Consider the following 20,616-nt stretch of genomic DNA (forward strand, 5'->3'; position numbering starts at 1 on the left):
TGAAAGAGAGAAGAGTCGGGGTGCATCTGAGCTTGTTGTGACTCAGGAGCCCCCCTATTGCTGCTCTAGCTCCTTCTGCTAGCGGTGTGGGGGATGGAGCCCATGGAGGCTCCCTTTCATTTCTGACTTCATGAGCTCCTTACACATGTATCTTCCAACTGTGTTGTAAAGAGAAAGGATTTAAACAGCAGGAGCTCACCAGGGCTGGGGTGATGGGATACATGCTTAGTGTGCACAAAGCACTGGCTTTCAGCTGCAGGACTGCAGAAAACCAAAGCCAAGCCATACCCAGCCCTGTCTTGGTGTAAAAATGAATGCATTCACTATTATATGTTAAAATACTTATTTTTCTTCCGCTCAGAAGTTCATAGTTTGTCCTTTCCTTCTGATTTTTACTTTTTGTTTGATTATTTCATTAGATTTTTTTTTTCCCCGAGACAGGGTTTTTCTTTGTAGCTTTGCGCCTTTCCTGGAACTCATTTGGTAGCCCAGGCTGGCCTCGAACTCACAAAGATCTGCCTGCCTCTGCCTCCCAAGTGCTGGGATTAAAGGCGTGCGCCACCACCGCCCGGCTTAGAATTTTTTAATACACTATAGTTTGATCATGTTTTTCCCCTCCCCCAAGTCTTACCAGATTTTTTCCCATCTCTCTAACCAAACTTTCTGCTCTCTCTTTCAAAAAAAGAAACAAAAACAACTCCCCACAAAACAAAAACAAAAATAAGTATAACACCAATAAGACAAAAAACCCAAAACAAAACAAAATGAAAAATCCACAAAAATATCATTGAATCCATATTATTTTTGCCAACCATGCCTGGGTATGGGCCCTGCCCTGGAGTATGTTTGATATACCCTGTGATACACTGTTGGAAAAAATTGATTTTCCATTTGCCAGTGAGTATCAATTGCAGATAACTTCTTTGTTGGGGGTGAGAGAGTCTGTGGTGGTTTGAATAGGAATGCCCCCATGGATGCATATGTTTGAACACTTGGTCTGTAGTGAGTGGCCCTGTAGTGGATAGCCATCCCAGCATTGGCCTGGAAGTTCCAACCTCCATTGAGGCTTCAGTAATGATCACGCCCACAAGGCGGGGCAGAGGAGGGAGCGGAAGACCGAGGAGCAGGAGGAGGTGGCTCTCTTGGTTCCGGGACGCCGGACGCTGGAGGTGGACCGAGCAGAGTTCTCCAGAGAACACCGCCGGACTACCCTATACCTTTGCCAGACCCTGCAACCTATCCCTTCATTTGTAAGTTACCCCACAAAATAAACCTCCCTTTTAACTACGTGGAGTGGCCTTAATAATTTCACCAATATGGCCCCATTAGGAGGTGTGGCCTTGTTGGAGTGGATGTGGCTTTGTTTGAGGAAGTGTGTCACTAGGAGTAGATTTGAGTTCACAGAAGCCCAAGCCAGTTCTCTTCCTGCTGCCTGCAGATCCAGATGTAGAACTTTCAGCTACCTCTCCAGCACCATGTCTGCCTGTATTGCCACCATGCTTCCTGCCATGACAATAATGGACTAAGCCTCTGAAACTGTAAGTTAGCCTCAATTAAATGCTTTCCTAAGAGTTGCTGTGGTCATGGAGTCTCTTCACAGCAATAAAACCATAACTAAGCCAGACCCGGTGTCTTCTTTTCCTCCCAGTGCTGGGAACCTGTGCAGGCCTTGTGCATGCTGCCACAGTCTGTGAGTTCATATTAGCACCAGTCTTGTGTCTGGAAGACACTGTCTCCTTGGAGTCATCTGCCCCTTCTGGCTTTTGCAATTTTTTTCTTTAAGATAGAATCTTACTCTGTGGCCCAGACTGATCTCAAACTTGTGTCATCCTCCTGCTTCAGCTTCCCAAGAACACCAAGCCTGGCTTCCCACTGATCCTAAAAATGAAAAGAAAAAAAATTGCTAAAACAATTGAGGATTCAAAAGTAAAAACAGAATTAAGAACACGTTGACAAAGAAATTTGAATTATTAAGTGGAAATTGCACAACAGTGGGCCACCCTTTAGGCACATGAAATGACAGATCATGATTTTATTCCAATAAATGTGTATAGAAAGTGTTGATGGGTAGACAACTGTGATTTAACATGGGTCGTTGGTTGCCTCAGGGAGTAGCTGACATTTCCCAGCTGGGGTGAGTTTCTAGATTCCATTGGTGATGCTCTATTCCTAAAGGTAAACTCAGCTGTGACTAGTAGCAACAGTAAAGGGAACAATATGGCCGTGGAACCCATGTCTTTGTGAACAGGGATTAGGCATTGTTCTGGCTGGTAGCAACTTTCCTTGGCTTGGTCTGTTCTATCATGAGGCCAGAGTTCCAGCCAGGCTTCCAGAGAAAGCCTTGTGTCCCAGAAAAATCTTGGCTAGTGTTTTAGTCTTTGTTCTATATTTGTGAAGAGACACCATGACCAAGGCAACACTTATGAAAGAAAACATTTAATTGGGTGCTTGTTTACAGTTTCAGAGTATAGTTCATAATCATGGCATGAAGGCAGGTATAGTGCTGGAGAAGTAGCTGAGAGTTCTAAACCCTGATCCATAGGCAGAGAGTGAGACTGCCCCAGCACAGGCTTTGAAACCTTAAAGCCCAACTCCAATGACGCACTTTGTCCAGGAAGGCTACACCTCCTAATCCTTCTAGTCCTATCAAAGAGTTCTACTCCTTGGTTCCTAATCATTCAAATATATTAGCCTATGGAGGCCATTCTTGTTCAAACCACCACATCTTACTCCCTGGTCCCCATAAGTGTGTAGTCATGTCATAATGCAAAAATGCATTCAGTTCAACTTCTAAGGTCCCCATAGTCTATTGTAATCTCAACACTGTTTAAAAGTCCAAAGTCTCTGAGACACATGACCATATCTTAATCATAAACCCCTGTAAAATCAAAATCAAAAAGCATATCACATACTTCCGACATACAATAGCACAGAATATACGTTACCATTCCAAAAAGGAGGAAAGTGAGCATAGTGAGGAAATACTGGACCAAAGCAAGACTGAAACCCAGCAGGGCAAACTCCAAATGCTGTATTTCCATGTTTGGTGTCAAAGCACTTTTCAGATCTCCAACTCCATTCAGCTTTGTTGACTGCAATACACTTCTCTCTCTTGAGCTGGTTCTATTTCCTGTTAGCAGCTTGCTTTGGCAGGAATCCCATCTCTGGCAACTCCCACATTTTGGGAGCTCTAACACAATCCAGGCTTCACTTTCACAGCTTCGTGCAATGGCCTCTCTGGCCCTCCATGTAGGGAAACCTATGACACACCCCTGGCCTCAGCAGCTTTCCTTAGCTGGAGAGAGATTACACAACCCTTTTTTTGTATCCCTGACTCTAAAGCTAGCATCCTTCTGGGGGCTGAAGTGCCAACTCTGTTGCTTGCTGGCACTGGCACTTGACCCCTTACATTTGCATCAGCTTTCTGTTGTTAAGGGCGGATCCCTTTGCTGCTTAATTCCTTTTCACAAATTGCAAGCTTATCTGGGTGGGGTCTTGCCCTGAAGTTCCCACTCTATTTAGCATCAGGATTTTCTTTAAGTTTTTTATCTCTTTGAGCATAGGACTTAGCTCCAACATAGCCTTTCCTGGTGCTTTTTCTCCTCAAACTGTACATGTTATATTTATCTTCATTCAGTTTGCTCCTTTTCATTATATATATATATTTCATTATATATATACACATACACAAGAATGATTAATAACCACACAACAGAGTCAATACTAGTCTGTCTTGAAATCTCCTTTGCCAAAGCCATTAATTCAAAACTCTCTAATTTAGCCTCAGGTAGATTTTTAGAACAAAAGTGAAAAACAGCTGTGTTCTTTGCCAAAATATCACAAAAATGGTCTCTAGGCCACTTACTAATGTTCTTCCCCTCTGAAACTTCTTGAGCTGGGCCACCACAGGTCAACTCACCCTCAGCACTGTCTTCTATGCTCCTATGAAAATGTCCTGTTAAACACTGCTTAAAGCATTCAAATGCTTTTCTAGCCCCAAGTCCCAAAGTCTTCATATTTCTCCAACAAACAGCATGATAGGCCCGTCAGCAACATCCCAGTCCCTGGTACCAATCTGTCTTAGTCACTCTTCCATCGCTATGAAGAGATACCACGACCAAGGCAACTCTTGTATATGTAAAAAAGTGTTTAACTGGGTACTTGCTTACAGTTTCAGAGGCTGAGTCCATTATCATCATCATGGCAGGGGGCATGGTGGCAGGGTGGCATTCATGACACTGGAGAAGTAGCTAAGAGATTTATATCCTGATCCAAAGGCAGAGTGAGATAGATAGATAGATGATAGATAGATAGATAGATAGATAGATGATAGATGATAGATAGATAGATAGATAGATAGATAGATAGATAGAGGATAGAGATATCAGGCCTAGTGTAGGCTTTTTGAAATCTCCAAGCTTACACCCAGTGACACATTTCCTCTAACAAGGCCACACCTCCTATTCCTTCTCAAATAGTGTCACTCCTTTATGACAACACATTCAAATAAATGGCCTATGTGGCCATTCTTACTCAATCTACCACCACAGAGATAGGGAAGGGAGCATCTTTTTCAATACTTAGGAGGTTTTTTTTTTTTTTTTTAAGTGCATTGGGAGACTTTCAGGCTTTTATGGCTAAGAATAAATAGTCAAGAGAGAGTGTGTCTTTCTGCTCATTTGTTGTTGGAAGCTTTTTCTGTGCCAAGTGTCAACTTAGGCCTTGGGTATAAGGAGGCCTGAGGTGTTCCCAGGAACCCAGGCAACTCTATAGCCCTCTCTCTGTGTGGTTATGACACACAGCAAAAAGGCTGTTGGATTAAAAGTCTGGTTCCCCCTCTAGGTGTACCCAGCTCTGCTTTGATGTGGCTGGTTCAGCTTGTGCAAGTGCTGAGGTGTCCATGTCTCTGTGTTCTCAGTGGAAGATGGCTAGAGGCATCCACACTGGGGTTGCCCTGTACTCAGATGACAGTGTGTGCTAGGGTCCTTGGTTCAAATGTTGTTGATGTTTACCATGGTTGCAGGGGAGCTTTGTGTATGCTCACGCACAAGTGTGCATGTTTTCATACCCAAGTATGTGTTCACCTGGGGGAATGTTTACATGTGATGCATACAAATGAGCATATTTGCCCACATGAATGTGATCATGTGTTTATAGGTGTTCCCATACACATGGCTGCATGCTGATGGTATTGGGACTATTAGGGAAGAAGATGGTTCAATTGTGAAGGGTGATAGAGGTGTGAGTGACATTGGGGCATGCAGTGGAGTCATAGACTTTCCTGGCTGCTGGGCCTTTTGGAGAATGACTGCACACGGCCCCTGGTTTCCTCTAAGGAATTATGGGGAAAGAAATCTTCAGCCCCAGGACAGGCAATTTGGATCTGCATTATATACATATTTTTTTCCGCTCTTGAGTGCTTGGGGTTATAAACTAAGAACATCCTGATTCTCCAGAACAGTGAAAGTGCCTTTCTTCTCCAGAGCATCCTCGCTGGCCTGGAGATACAACTTTACAAGGGTCTGGTTGCTCACGATTTCTTACAGCTGCTTGTAAACTGCTGATTCCTAGAGAAACTGACCCTGTCAGCAGGAACTAGGGAACTTCCCAACCAAAGATTAAAAATATTGTTTTTTGAGACAAGGTCTTCCTATGTAGTCTTGTCTGGCCTGGAACTTTCCATGTAGACTAGAGTGGCCTCAAACTCAGAGATTTGCCTGCCTCTGCCTTCCAAGAGTGAGTATCTAAAGCTTTGTGTTACCATGTCCAGCAAAACTCTATTTTGAACATACACAAATCCTTCCAAAATAAAATGAACATCACATTGGTAAAGAAACAGACTATCTACTAGTCTTGCAGAAGCCCCCTTTACAGTCCATCCTCTATAATGTGATGCATCACTGACCCATGTTCCTTTCAAGGTTCACCCCAGAGCCACATCCCTAGAAATACATATTCCTGCTCACCACGATATTTGGATGTTTTCTTTCCCCCGTTGGTTCCCCTTTATCCCTTTCATTTCCTTGGACTTTGTCTATGGCAGCTAGTCATTTGTCACTGGGTCTCTAAGCTTTGTTTTCCTCAAATGGTCAATAGGATCCCAAGATGACCCTTCAGCAAGGGGAAGCCATAGGTGCTTGCATTTGATATTTTAAAAATTTTATTTTTCAAGACAGGGTTTCTCTGTGTAGTTTTGGTACCTGTCCTGGATCTCGCCCTGTAGCCCAGGCTGGCCTCAAACTCACAGAGATCCTGGCTCTGCCTCCCTAGTGCTGGGATTAAAGGCGTGCACCACCACCTGATTTTTTTAAAAAATTAAAAAAAACAACAACAAAAAACAGTGGTATAAGGTAGTTCATAAATATGCCAGATTTTTTTTCTTTTTCTTGATGTTTTGAGTTGAACTCAGAGGTTCATGTATGACAAGCCTGTACTCTATTGCCGATGTACATTCTCACTTCAAGTTGCCACACCTTAATTGTACAATGAGATGAAATGGTACCACTGGGTACATACGTGTTCCAGGACATGGGCCATCTTCAGCTCACAGATAAACTCCTGAGCAACTTCCTTCTGCAGTTCAGAGTTTTCCCCTAGGCTCATATACCATGTACTACTGTTTGGTACTGGCTACACTGTTGCTGTCTGTGTGGATGATTCTGTGTACCATGTACTGTTTGGTACTGGCTACACTGTTGCTGTCTGTGTGCATGATTCTGTCTTCTGCTGTGCTCTGTGGGAAACTCCTACAAGCCATCACTCACCTTACACCTGGCAGCTGGGGTGGCTGTGTCAGTTACAGACTTCTGTGCAAATGACTATGCCTTGGTGGTGGGTAGGAAAAGGGTGACTTGGGGAAGGCAAGTTCTTGAGGGTCCCTTCCTGTGTCCGTAGCTCGTGTTTGACTACCAGCCAGGTGATGTCTTTGGCTGTGTGGCTGATATCGGCTGGATCACAGGACACAGCTATGTGGTGTATGGACCCCTCTGCAATGGAGCTACCACGGTCCTTTTTGAGAGCACCCCTGTTTACCCTGATGCTGGTGAGGACCAAGAACTCTGGTGAGGCCTGCTCTAGGTAGTGTGGGAGGTTTCTCAAGGTTGGAGGGAAGGGTCACAGAAGCCTGGAGGCTTGGATCTGGCAAGGGAACTGTTATGCCAGTGGACACTAAAGATGCTAGGTGAACTGGAGCCTAGTGCTGTGTGCAGAAAGATCAGAGGGTGTTGCTCAGGGAAGAATCTCATTTCAAAACTACCCATTTCAATTTTACTGCCCCTGTATTGGAAGCTGCCTGCAGAGAGCATCACTTTAACATCCTCTATCTCATATTTAGGGCCACCCCACTTGTCTACATCTAGCCCTTCCTCGAAACCTAGGCCAGCTGCCCATCTTTCCTACTCTCCTCAGTCTCACTGCCCAAGCCTTTAGGACCATACAGGGCTTGTAGCCACCCTTGTTAAGCGGTACTCACTTTGAGGGTGTGGCCTCATCCTGCTGTCTTTGGTATTTCTCTCGCACAACACAGTGTCCCCAAATATTTGCTTTAATGTAGTCACATTGCGGGGTCTCTGCTGCTGGCTCTCGCCCTAGCATGCCACAGTATTGGGGCATGAACTTTTTCTGATGCTTCTCGGTCCCCCAAGCTGCACTCAAGGAAGCATAATGGAGTGATATCAGGGATGGAGCAGTTTCAGGGAATAGTGTGAGCTGTGGAGTTTCATGAGTATTAGGTGTGTGTTTTCTGGGCACATGGATGCACACATACCAGTGGCTACGTTGTTACCAAGAGAAGACTAGTCATTTCTTTAGGGTCCATTTAATCACCACTGATCAAAGTTCTATGCTATTTTTTTAAACTTGCAGCAATAATATCTGAAGCTGATCCCTGGCTAGCTCACGTGGAATGCCTCACGTGATGCTTCTGCATGCCACCTCATAATTAGGGGGTTCCCTGGAACTCCATTCTTCAGGGATGGTATTGGATCCTTTTTTATGATCACATAAATGACCCCAGCCCTTAGTAACTCTGAGCTTACCTTGAATGTGTACCCAATAGGCCATGCTTGGTGGGATCTTTGGCTGACTCTGCTCCTTTTGTAGGTCGCTACTGGGAGACAGTGCAGAGGTTAAAGATCAACCAGTTCTATGGTGCCCCGACAGCTGTCCGGCTGCTGCTGAAGTACGGGGATGCCTGGGTGAAAAAGTATGACCGCTCCTCCCTGCGCACATTGGGGTCAGGTGAGCAAAGTGCTGTGTGGCTTAGCATGGGCCCGAGGCTCAGAGTGCTGGGCAGTGCTGAACTGAGTACTCCTGACAGGTGACTAGCAAGAGGGGCACCCCGTTGTTTCAGCAGTAGGTGCTCTAAACTGATGAGTAAGGGTTGTGTGTTAGTCCTGGAAACTTTGCTGACAGACAAAACGCTAAGGCAGAGTACCTCTTTTCAGAGGTGTAAGATCCATCGAACGTACAGACGCTCAGGAGCCAGGTTGATAAAGACTTTCTTTCATACATAGCACAGATGACTGCTACCTAGATCAATTACAGAAGAATACAGACTAGAAAGCAGAATAGGATATGGGAGGCTGTAGGAGCTTTCTCAGTGTGTGTTCTTATGTTCTGAACTTCGTGTGGATGGAGCCATACAATGTGTTGGTGTGGGTTGTTTGCTTATTTTCATAACTATATGGTATTCCACTATAGATATACCCCAACTTATCCATTCTGCCCTTAAAGGCAGTCTCTTTCTGGCTGTGATGAGCAAGACTGGCATGGATCTATCCTTGTACAATGCCCCCCCCCCTTTTTTTTTGTCAGGTGTCTACTTTTAGGAATGAAGTCAGGAGTCAAAATTTCAGATAGTGGGGTCAACACATCTTTAGCTTTAATAGATTCTGCCCCTGACAATTGTCCAAAGTAGTTGTACGGGATGTATACTCTCTTAACTATGACGGCAAATATGTCACTTGCTCCTCAGAAACTCTGCCAGATTTCAGTCATGCACTGTGGCTGATATTCTGTTTCCCCATATTCTTGAACTTTTTTTTTTCCTTTTGAACTGTCATGGTGAATGTACTCATCATAATGTATGTTACTCTGAAGACTATGGACATGGGAACACAGGCCTTTCCAGGTCTTTTGATGTAACCTTCAGGAAGCTCCCTAATCCTTTATTCCTTTTGGCTTCTGGTTTTCTTGAAGACTACTAGTTTTTAATTTGGAAGTAATTTTCGCTTTTGTGTGGTTTCAGTGGGAGAGCCTATCAACCATGAAGCCTGGGAGTGGCTCCACAAGGTGGTGGGTGATGGCAGATGTACGCTGGTGGACACTTGGTGGCAGACGGGTGAGTGTCCCTGAGGGGGAGTTGGAACAGGCCTGGGGACTAGCGGGGGACTGGCGGGGCTCATGCATGCCTAGCGCCGGGGTTCATGTTCTCAAGTGACTGTGACGGTGCTCACCAGGCCCGTGTCCCTTCAGTATGCAGCTGTAGAGGAGAAGGCTCACAGGTACAGCCTGGCTGCTAGGGGATGTGCGATGCTCTCCTGAGTCTTGCTTTCATGTGCTTCTCACAGCCTCTGTGAGCCTCAGAGGAGGAGATGAGGAGATACGCTAGGGCAAGTGGCCTATGGCCAGTGGACTGGCCAGTTCTCAGAGTTCCCTCTCCTTTGCAGGTGGCGGCCCTTTCCTGGCTTGCTTCCTTCCTTTTTAATTTTGGTGCAGCACTGGGAGTCAAGTCCAGGGTCTCATGTGTGCTCATTAGCCTTCTGCCAATGAGCCACCTCTTTCTGTACACAGCCACTTCTGAGGAGGACAAGTCCTTTTGTTCGAGGGATCCAGAGTCTAAATTTAAATTTTAGCAGGAAAAGGAAGTTTTCCTGTGGCTGTTTTAATTTGTCCTTTTTTGAATATTTGACTCCTTGGGATGTTTAGGGGAAGAGGCCACCACTATACAGTAACACTGTCGGAAGTCTTGGGTTGCAAGTAGCCAGCATGAGACAGCTTCAAAGAATAGCGCTTGTCCTGTGCTGCAAGACTTGGGACAGAGAACTTTTCCCAGTGGGCCTCGTGAGTTGCTGCCATAGATGCTGGTAGATGCGGGTGCCAGAGAACTGGCCACACGGACTTTAATATTCATTGTTGTGCGTCAAACAGATCCTGGCTTCAAGCCGTTCATTTCTTCCATCTTCCTGTGCAAGAAGGTGGCCTTTACCTCTCCCTTTTTTAAACACAGGCCTGACCCAGTGACAGCCTGTTAAACAGAAGGTAGCACCCGCACCCATCTGCTGAATGCAGAGCTGAGGGCTCTGCTTGTGTCCACAGTAGAGAGGACTGCAGTCCAAGCCTATGGACATATTCTGGAACCTACTCATCTCTGGTTCTCAGGTCAATTGGTGTTTCCTCATTCTTCCTCCAGAAACTGGTGGCATCTGCATCGCACCACGGCCCTCCGAAGATGGGGCAGAGATCCTGCCGGGTATGGCCATGAGACCCTTCTTTGGCATCATCCCAGCACTCATGGATGAGAAGGTGTGTGGGGTCCTGCAGAGGTTGTCCCCTGTACTCACTACTCATCTGGCAAGCCTTCCACATCCGCTGCTTTCTGTCTCTTGCTAAGATGCAGGGTCTGGTCCCTGGGGTAAAGGCCAGGTCCTCACACACACTCCCTGCAGCTCCTTCTTAAACAGAACTGCTGGTGACTGCTGCAGGCCAGGGCCCTCATCAGACCTCGCCAGAAGGAAAGTTCTCGACAGTTCCATTCAGTGCTTTATAGTTTCTGCATTGGGCCGAGCAGTCAGGACTGTGCTTTTCTCCCAGAACTAGCCAGGTCTCTCATGAATGTCTCCCTTCGTCTATAGGGCAATGTTGTAGAGGGCCGCGACGTCTCTGGGGCCCTGTGCATTTCCCAAGCTTGGCCAGGCATGGCAAGGACCATCTATGGTGACCACCAGAGGTTCATAGATTCCTACTTCAGAGCATACCCAGGTGAGCATCTAGGGTGGATCCCCATACCTTCTCCATGGATTACTGGAATCATGTTTCCATAGATAAGGGAACTGGTTAAATTCATGGCAACTGAGTGTAATGTGATGGCTTTATAGAAGCCAGTTTGGCTCTGATGCCCCCCCCCTCCACTTTCCAGACCTTCCTTATCTTGACTGGGGGGTGGCGTGGGCATGCCAAGCCTCTGAGGGGCCCAGTTGGACATGAATGTATCCATTAACACATGGCTGTGGTCTGAGATGGACATTGGTATGTACTGGGAAAGATAAGTGAAGAAACCTGCTTGGGAAACTGTCACAAAGGCTGGGTGTTCTCACAGTTTACATTAATGTTCTTCTCACTTTTCTTTTGGGTCCTGGGTTGGAAGTTTATGTGACTGCCATCATCTCTGCCTTGCTGGAACTAGCAACTTTCAGTCTCAAGGTTATAGCTGACGCTCATCTTGAGGTGCATCTGTCTGTTTTCTGCTCTCTGGACATTTGCAGTCTTGACATCATCCACGGGATATGCTCTCAGTACCACTTGCCTTCTCATTAGAACACAGCCTGCCCTCACCTAGAGAGGGGTTTTTGATTAGTTGCTGGAGGGAGATCACAGACCAATAACAACCCAGCCACCTTCTGAGTTAGTTTCCAGAGTGGGGCTGGGCCATGGACTGTGCAGAGTCCCTGGCACTGAATGCCTCACTATGGTGCAGGCTATTACTTCACTGGAGATGGAGCTCATCGTACTGAGGGTGGCTATTACCAGATCACAGGGCGCATGGATGATGTCATCAACATCAGTGGTCATCGCCTGGGGACTGCAGAGATTGAGGATGCAATGGTAAGCTCAGCCTGCCTTTTACTTACTGGTATTCTAATGATGCCTCTGTTGATCTCAGAGTCAGGGTGGGATTGTACACCCCCAAGTCACCTCAAGGCCTTTTGTCTTCTGTTGTGCACAGGCTGACCACCCTGCTGTTCCAGAAACTGCTGTCATTGGGTATCCTCATGACATCAAGGGAGAAGGTAAGTGTCCCCTTCTCTCTACCGTGGAGGTTCATGCCCAGCAGGATGACCAGTAGAAAAGGAACAGTAGGTCTCAGAGGATGCAAGGATAGGCCCTTATGGGTCATACTGTTACCTTCTGGTGAGGAAACTGAGCAAGGTAAGCATTAAGGGTCTGAGCTGTGAAATGCTCAGATTTGCTGACCTTTAAGGACACTAGGCCACAAAAAGCCATGACCTATTCAGTCTCTGGCTAAGCCTGGACAGTCACCTCTGTTCCTAGTATCTCTGGGGCACTTTGTAAGCCATATGCATGTCCCCCTGCCTAGCCACCTGCTTGGTCTCAGCACACATGTTAGCTCTGCCACTGCCTTACCTATGCACTGGGCTATAGCAGGCTGTGTGCTGCCCTGAGATGCTGGGAAATGTGACCTGTTATTCCACTGCATTTTGACACAGTGAGGGAGGGCAGAGCAGGTATCAGAATGATCTTAAACCAATTATTTTAAAGCCTCTCCCCATTCCCTAGCCAGCCGATTTCTAAGTGGCTGTGTCTGGAAAGGACACTTGAGTGTTGCAATGGCAGGCCCACAGCACTCATACTAGTGTGAACTGGCCATATCCTAAGCCTGTGTGAGGTCATTTCTGCACAGAATGACCTTGTCTGCCCTGCCCAGTGGCCTGGGATTGAGTGTTCTCTTTCCTCTTAAGGACATTCCACATTACAGCTTGTTCCAACTGACACCTGTCTCTCGTCTACACTTAGGTGCTGCTGTTCTAGTATTTACTCAAACATTTTAACTTTTTTTAATGTCCTGGCTAGAACCCAAGCCCTCAAACATGCTAAGTTTGCAGACTACCACTGCACCACAGCCCCCAGATACTGCCTTTTCTTTCGTTTTTTATATTTTTATTTTATGTCTATGTCTGCATGTATGTCTGTGCGCTGTATGTGCACAGAGGACAGGGTTGTGCATGGGTGGTATGGGGTGGGGTGGGGTAGGACGTTGGGTCTCCTGGGACTGGATTTATAGATGGTTATTAGCTGCCATGTGGATGCTGGGAATAGGATCTCTGGAAGAGTGGCTGGTGTTCTTTTTTCTTTTTATTTATTTATTTTACATACCAACCACAGTCTCCCCTCCCTCCTCTCCTCCCGTTCCATCCTCCCACCTCCTTTCTGCCCTCTCCCCATCCACTCAGAAAGGGTAAGGCCTCCCATGGGAGTCAACAAAGCATGGCATATCAAGTTGAGGCAGGACCAAGCTCTTCCCCACTGCATCAAAGCTAAGCAAGGTATCCCAACGTACAACGTAGGTTCCAAAAAGCCAGCTCATGCACCAGGGACAAATCTGATCCCACTGGTAGGGGCTCCACAAATAGACCAAGCTACACAACTGTCACCCACATGTTGAGGGTCTAGGTTGGTCCCATGCAGGCTCACTAGCTGTCAGTCTAGAGTCCATGAGCTCCCAGGAGGTTGGTGTTCTTAACTGCTGAGCCATATCTCTAGCCCCATTAGATACTTTCTTTGAATTGACTTGTTGCAAAATTTAAAAAGCAATTAAGTGCTTTAAAAACAGCATCCTTCATTATCATAGAACTGATGTGGCTGTGGCTTTGTTAGGGGGACACGGGCATGTGGGAGAGCAGTTTGGGGCAGCTTTCAGGAGGATGGGAAGAGTGGGTAGTAGTGAGAATAGTTCTTCCAGGTAACTGTGGAGGTGCCTTATTGGTGACATTATTAAGGCCACTCCACATAGTTAAAAGGGAGGTTTATTTAGTGGCGTAAACTTACAAATGAAGGGATAGGTTGTAGGGTCTGGCAAAGGTATGGTGCAGTCTGGTGGTGTTCTCTGGAGAACTCTGCTCTGTTTACCTCCTGTGTCCAGCGTCCCAGAACCTAGAGAGAGACCTCCTCTCCATCCTGGGTCTTCTGCTTCCTCCCTCAGCCCCGCCTTTTGGGTGTGACCATTACCGAAGCCTCAAAGGGGGTTGGAACTTCCAGGACAATGCTGGGATGGCTACCCACTACAGTGCCTCATTTGGGTAGGGACCTGGACCACTTTTGGGGCCTCGGCATTTTACATCTCGGTGGTCCATCCAGGCATCTGCAGTGCACTGGTGTGCTCCCAGCATTTGGAAACTGTGAAGGTTCCAGTTTGAGCTTCAAGACAGTGTCAATACTTCAGTCCTCAACCTGAGAGGGCAAGGAACTGCTGAAAGCAGCCTGTGACTCCAGGCACCTTTTGCCTTGCCTTTAGGTGTATATCAGCCCGTGGATAGGAACCCTAGAAAATATGAACAGGGTCAAAGAAACTGCATTACAGAGGGATAGCTTTAGATTGGGCAGGCTATGCTGTGCTGTGCTGTGCCTCAGCTGCTCTGCCTGCATGTGGGTTCTTCAGGGGCACTCCCAGTGTGGCCTGATGCTCAACACTCTCTCTGGGCCCTCTGGCCTCCTCCTGCTCTGGCAGCAGCTCTCAGCATAGGAATTGCCAGCTCTTCAGTGGTTGCAGAGTTGGAAGGGGAGCTTACATACAGTAAGTGTGACTGGTGGTGTTGCATTGGCTTCTTACAGCTATGGAATAACTCATTCACAGTTTTTAGTTACTGTCAAGCTGCTTGAACACACTTGCATGTCTGTCCCTCTGAACAGTGGAAGCCTCTGGCTCCAATTTGACTGGGACTTGAACATTGTGGGCTTTGGCTAGCCTCTTATCCTGCTGATTTATGACCACTTGATCATTGCACAACTCTGTCTGGCTCTTCATCTGATCCTCCACCACCCTTTATCCCTGCCTCTGGAATCAGTAATCCAAGTCTGTCTCCAACGTCATGTCAACTGACAAGATGAAACAATGCAGTTCTTTTCTCTGAAGACTTCACAACCTGATAGATGGACAGAGTCAGAAAGAGTGTCACAGAGTTTAAGTTAACCAGGCAGGGCTTTGAGGGATGAATATGAGTTTTTTAGGTGGAGATGGGGGGAGCCTTTCTAGTAGCAGCTTAGTTCACTACATGCAGATCATAGCTTGTGCAGGAAACAACCATTTGTCAACATACTTAACAAGCACCTACCATACTCTATGCATGGTTTTAGATGCTGGAGACACACCAGTGAATGTGAAGTAGGTGACATCTCTTCCATCATGGAGCCACCTGATAGGATGGTCAGGGAAGAGAAAGGAGGGACAGACACTGAACAGTAGTAAGCATGGCCAACAAGGAAGCTATATAGTGCAGCAGGTTCAAGAAGTCCAGGGGAAGAATACTGTAGATGTAACTGTCTTATTTAATAAGAAACACAGAGCCAGTTGCAGAGTTAAAAACCAAGAGGTCAGAGCAATAGCTGAGAGCCTTACCCTTCACTGCTTCTGCTGTCTTTCCTCTCCACCAGAGAGCTACTTCTGTGTGTGTTTTCTTTTTATAGACTTTCTGTTCTGCCTTCTCATTGGTTGTAAACCCAGCCACATGACCTCCTTGTCACTGCCTGTCTGTACAGACCTCCAGGTCTTCTATGGTTGGTATTGAGATTAAAGGCGTGTGTCGCCATGCTGGCTGTGTCTTTGAACACACAGAGATCTACCTAGCTCTGCCTCCCAAGTGCTGGGATTAAAGGCGTGCACCACCACCACCCAGCTTCTGCTCTGGCTTGCTCTGACCCCAAGGCAACTTTATTAATATACAAATAAAATCACATTTTACAAATATAGTATCACCACAGGATACATTTGGAAGATGGAAACCAGCACAGAGCAGACAAATGCATGACCGGAAAAGCTGTGATGTGTGTGTGTGTGTGTGTGTGTGTGTGTGTGTGTGTGTGTGTGTGTATGTGTGTGTGTGTGTAATACTTCATGTGAGGATGTGAGGAGGGACATTGCAGGGCAGTAGGGAGGACAGGCCATCAGAAATGGTGTCAGGACATAGGTGCAAGCCGTAAAATTAGATCCTTGTGTGGTAGTAGGAGCCATAGGACATTCTTTCCAGAACTCTCCAGGATACTGAAAACTGTCGTCTAGTGTTTGTGCTGACACATGCATTCACCTTGCAGCCTGGCAGGACTTTCTTCCTTGCTGGAGCTTTTCAAGTCTGAAGTTTGATACTGTCTAACACAGTAGCCCCTGCACACTCAGTGAGCAATTGAACTACGGCTGTGCAATGGGGGAACGTGTGTGTGTGTGTGTGTGTGTGTGTGTACATGCTCATGCATGTTTGTATAGTGCACATGCATGTAAAGGCCAGAGGTCAAAGCCAGATGTCTTTCTCAATTGTCCTTTACAGAGTTTTTTTGAGACATGAGACTGAGTTCAGTCTCTCACTGAACCGGGAGCTCACAAATTGGCTAGGTTGGCTGGCCTGCAAGCTCCAGGGAGCCTCCTGTCTCTGCCTCCCCAGGGCTAGGATTATAGGCATGCGCCACCACGCCTAGCCAGCCATTTATCCAGGTGCTGGGGATCTGAACTCGGGTTATTATCCTTGTATGGCTCCTACGTTACTGATTGAGTCCTTTCCCCAGCTTCAGGGAACATGTTTTAAAGTTAAAAGACCACTGCGCGCTAAGCAGCTGCCGTGTTGTTGGGCATGGACCCATGTGTTCACCAGGGCGCTGCTACACAATTTTGTGTCCATCTGCAGGCAGTCCACACTGCGTTCTTTCACAGCTGGGAGAACAGAACGTTAAGTCACATGTCCGAGGTCACACACAGCCATCAGCACTGCCTCTGGGTCACTCTCTCAACCATGCATGACTACCCATGTGGGACAGGGGCATATTGCTTTCACTTGCTGTCCTGTGGGCATGCTTCTTCAGGGTTGGGGGAGCTGAAACCAGTTGTTACTATGTAGCCATCTCATGACTTAGAGGCCCTCTGGGTTTATGGCAGCTGGTGACTACAGAGTGAAGCCAGACTCAAGTAGGACCTAGCACTCCCCAGCCTTTGCTCTCTTCCAGCTGCCTTTGCCTTCATTGTACTGAAAGACGACACGCGTGATACAGACGAGGTAGTAAATGAACTGAAGTCGGCAGTGGCCACCAAGATCGCCAAGTATGCCGTGCCCGACCAGATCTTGGTGAGTCAACTCCCCGTCAGGGGGATAGCGTCGCTCTCTTTAAATCTCCTCTGCTTTCCACGGATGCAAGCAATGGTGAACTTTTGCAAGCATGGGGCTCCTTTTCCACCAACATCAAAACTGTCCTTAGTGGCCTGGGCTTCCCATCGTATTTTCCTGAGACTGGGAAAGGCCATAGCATTTGAAGTTTACAGCACATACCTGTTTAGGACACAGCCCCAGGCAAGGCTAGATGCTTTTGTACTGTAGTCTTTGAAGGCTGGCTTCAGGTACAGGACCGGACGGTAAGGAGAATAGATTTTTTTTTCTTCTTTTTGTGGTACTAGGTTTGTGTTTGCTTTCTCTCTCTGTGACACAATGCCTGAGATAGTTAACTTAAATGGTGGGAAGGTTATTTTGGTTCACAGTTACAGTTCATGGGTGGTCGACTGGGCTGTGTTTTGGCCTGTACCCACACTGCTTATTTTGGTGTGAAGCATGTGGCAAAACAAAACCGTGGTAGCTGAGAAGGAGGGAGAGCTGCAATCCTAATGTGTCCTTCAAAGGCTCTTATCTGAATGACCCAATTTTCTTTCACTGGACCTCACCTCCTAAAAGTTCCATCATCTCCCAATAACACCACAAACCGGTGATCATACCTATAACACAGTCTTCGGAGGGCATTAAGATTCAAATAATGACAGTATTGAACCTAGAGACATGTGAATGCTCAGCATGCTCTCTACCACTAAGCTGTGGCTCAGCCGAATTACAGATTTTACATCGGAGAGACATAGAAAGCACTAGGGTCCTCCAGCCCCACGGAGTTTCTGGACACAGTTCCTAAGTCCCAGCAAGGAGTCAGTTCCCACAGGAAGGCCCAGGTCACCTGTTAGTCTCTTCTGGTTTTCTTCCTTCACTGACACCTCTCCATAGTGATTTCTGGGTTTGGGATCCTCTGAGGCAGAAAGAGTCTAGCTCCCCTTCATATCGATCACACTGCTGGCCTTATCAGCTGGACTTGTGACAGAGTCATTATTAAATATTTTATATACATGAATCCCTGGGTTCAGTCTTCAGCTAGTACTACCATCACCACACACACCCACACACACACCTCCCAAACACAGCTCTTAAAGTATTAGCTTTTGCATCAGATTGTAAGACAAAATTTTCTACACAGTGGCTTTTTACCCAACTAAGTCTCAGGCTTGGGATGAGAAGGAACCCACTCAAGCATAGTGGTAGGCAAACAAAGGCCCAGCAGTCAGACTTGGAGGGGGCATCAGGAAAACTTGGTCACAGGTTAGCTCCTGTCCTTTGGGTTGATGCCAGCTTCAAGGCCAGGTCACAGGGGGATTAAGACCTTGCTTGGCTCATGTATCAGGCAGCTACTGTGGAGTCTTCAGTGAGAAGTGTCGGCGTCCACAAGAGAACCCTTAGCTCTATGCAGTGTGACACTGGAGACAGAGGGCACTGTCCAGATCCTAACAACACTCATTTTTGCCAGGTGGTGAAGCGTCTCCCCAAAACCAGATCTGGGAAAGTGATGAGGAGGCTGCTAAGGAAGATCATCACCAGCAAGGGGCAGGATCTAGGGGACACCACTACCCTGGAGGACCCCAGTGTCATCACAGAAATCTTGAGTGCCTTCCAGAAGTATCAAGACCAGCGGGGGGCTGCCACCAAGTGAGGTGTGCCTGTGTCTATGCTCAGACAAGGACCCCTGGCAGTCCTCAGGGAAAGGAGCCTTGAAAGTGGCTTGTCCCATCTAAGCACATGACCCCTCTACTGTCCTATGTGGGGCCAAAGTCCCTTTTTTCCTTCTGAGGCCCAGAGGGTCGCCTCTGGAGGGGGAGGGAGGCCTTTGTCCTACATCTGGTTTCCAGAACGAAGTCATAATCGGCAGTGAGCCAGCATGGGGCCGCCGCCAGAGGACTGTTCACCATTTGGCTCCAAAGCCGTCATGCTTTCTCCAGATGTGTCTAGATATAAAACGCAGATGTTTTATTTTTTGTACTTTTCTATTTGGGGAGAACAACAGAACACTGAAGTGTAATGTGAACATGAACATTTAGTCTCTCGCTCTCTCTCTCACACACACAGAGGAATTGGGGAAAATCTCCCTTCTTGTTTCCCCAGGGAAGCATGAAGATAACAGAGTGTACTTTTTATTAGCATTTGGCATGCTTGAAGTCCAAGTCAGAGATGTTTGTGCCTCTGTGTTACACAGAGCTCTCCTGATCCTGCTAATCCGAGTTGCCACGTCCACTCCCTGGGTGTGTTTCATATTTGGTTCATTTGGTTTATGTTATAGAACCAACTCGACAATTCTCATGTTTTGCATGTTAGGAAATGCACTCAGGGCCTTCTCCAGACTGGGCAAGCGCTCTACCTCTGAGCTACACAGCAGCACCTCTAATTCCCAAGAGACAGGGTGAATGTCCTCCCCTTTACATGTGAAATCATTTGGGTTGGTTTCCCTAAGCTGTGATCTGGAAAGAACTTTCTCCGAGGTGCCTCTTAGAAGGAGGTAGCCATAGCTTCAAATATGTGAGATTGTTCGTGAGAGTCGGTGAGAACTCAGGTGTCTTACTAAGGTCCTGGGCTCCTGAAGACTCTGCCTGCCCTTTCTTTCGTGGTTGGGGAAGCAAGAACCACCGTGGACCAATGATGACACTTGGTGCTCCCAAGCAAGCTCTCTCAATGTGCCTTAAGTCCTCTAGACTTTGGTGGGTAATACAAATTGTGAAGTCCTGAAAAGCTTATTTTGTAGCTAGGTGTGGCTAAGCATGGGAGGCCTGAGGGTGTGGCAGCTCTGTGAGCAGGGCCCCAGGGGAGGGGGAGGAGGGACTATTTTGTCTAGTCCACAGAATTTAGCTATATGGGTGTTTCAGGGGTATCTTAGTTACTGCACACCTCCTGTGAGTTCAACCTGTGCTGACTTCTTGGGTAGTAGGGCAAATACGCTGTCACTTCCAGGAGGTGGAGTGGTTGTAGTACACACACATATTGAATAATAGTCTTTTGATACAATCAGCTATAAAGAGTCACGTGATGGACTTGGTTGACTGTAGTTACTATGCCCTTTTAAATGGCTTAGGTTTCCAGGTTGCTGATACAAGCTCTCTGAATGATCTGTAGAAATATTCAAATAAAGCTTTATTTTGTTCACTCTCTTTTTTACGGTGATTTTTTTTGGTTGATGCTGTTCTATTTTGTTTCTTCCTGATGTTAGAGATTGAACCTAGTGAATGCTAGGCAAGCGCTCACCTCAGACCTCCATGCCTCTTTACCCTTCCGGAACATAATCCTAAGGGAAAAACTACAAGGGGTCTAGTTATTCAAAAGATAGCACACAAAAAAAGTGTTGGTTGCTAAGTGTGTTCATGTGGGTGTGTGTTTGTTCATGTGTGTGCAGGTGCACTTGTGTGTGTGGATGTGCATACATGTGTGTGTGTGTGTGTGTGTGTGTGTGTGTGTGTGTGTGTGTGTGTATGTAGAGGTCAGAAAACAATCTTGGATGTTGGGGTCCATAGAAGTTTCATAGTGAGATCTGAGCTTGCTTTACACA

General features: G+C 46.8%; 1 protein-coding gene across 1 annotated transcript in view; it reads left to right on the forward strand.

Annotated features, from left to right (window-relative positions):
- Positions 1-20,221, forward strand: part of Acss1 (acyl-CoA synthetase short chain family member 1) — a 51,247-nt gene extending 31,026 nt beyond the window's left edge. The window contains exons 6-14 of the mRNA XM_036184500.1: positions 6,895-7,042; positions 8,101-8,238; positions 9,248-9,340; positions 10,412-10,524; positions 10,854-10,980; positions 11,696-11,823; positions 11,945-12,008; positions 16,945-17,063; positions 18,553-20,221. Of these exons, the coding sequence (XP_036040393.1) occupies positions 6,895-7,042; positions 8,101-8,238; positions 9,248-9,340; positions 10,412-10,524; positions 10,854-10,980; positions 11,696-11,823; positions 11,945-12,008; positions 16,945-17,063; positions 18,553-18,735 (1,113 nt within the window). The 3' untranslated portion in view covers positions 18,736-20,221. The remainder of the gene's footprint in view (positions 1-6,894; positions 7,043-8,100; positions 8,239-9,247; positions 9,341-10,411; positions 10,525-10,853; positions 10,981-11,695; positions 11,824-11,944; positions 12,009-16,944; positions 17,064-18,552) is intronic.
- Positions 20,222-20,616: the final 395 nt, after the last annotated feature.

Source organism: Onychomys torridus, chromosome 4, assembly GCF_903995425.1.
Source record: "Onychomys torridus chromosome 4, mOncTor1.1, whole genome shotgun sequence".
In the NCBI taxonomy this organism is placed as follows: Eukaryota; Metazoa; Chordata; class Mammalia; order Rodentia; family Cricetidae; genus Onychomys; species Onychomys torridus.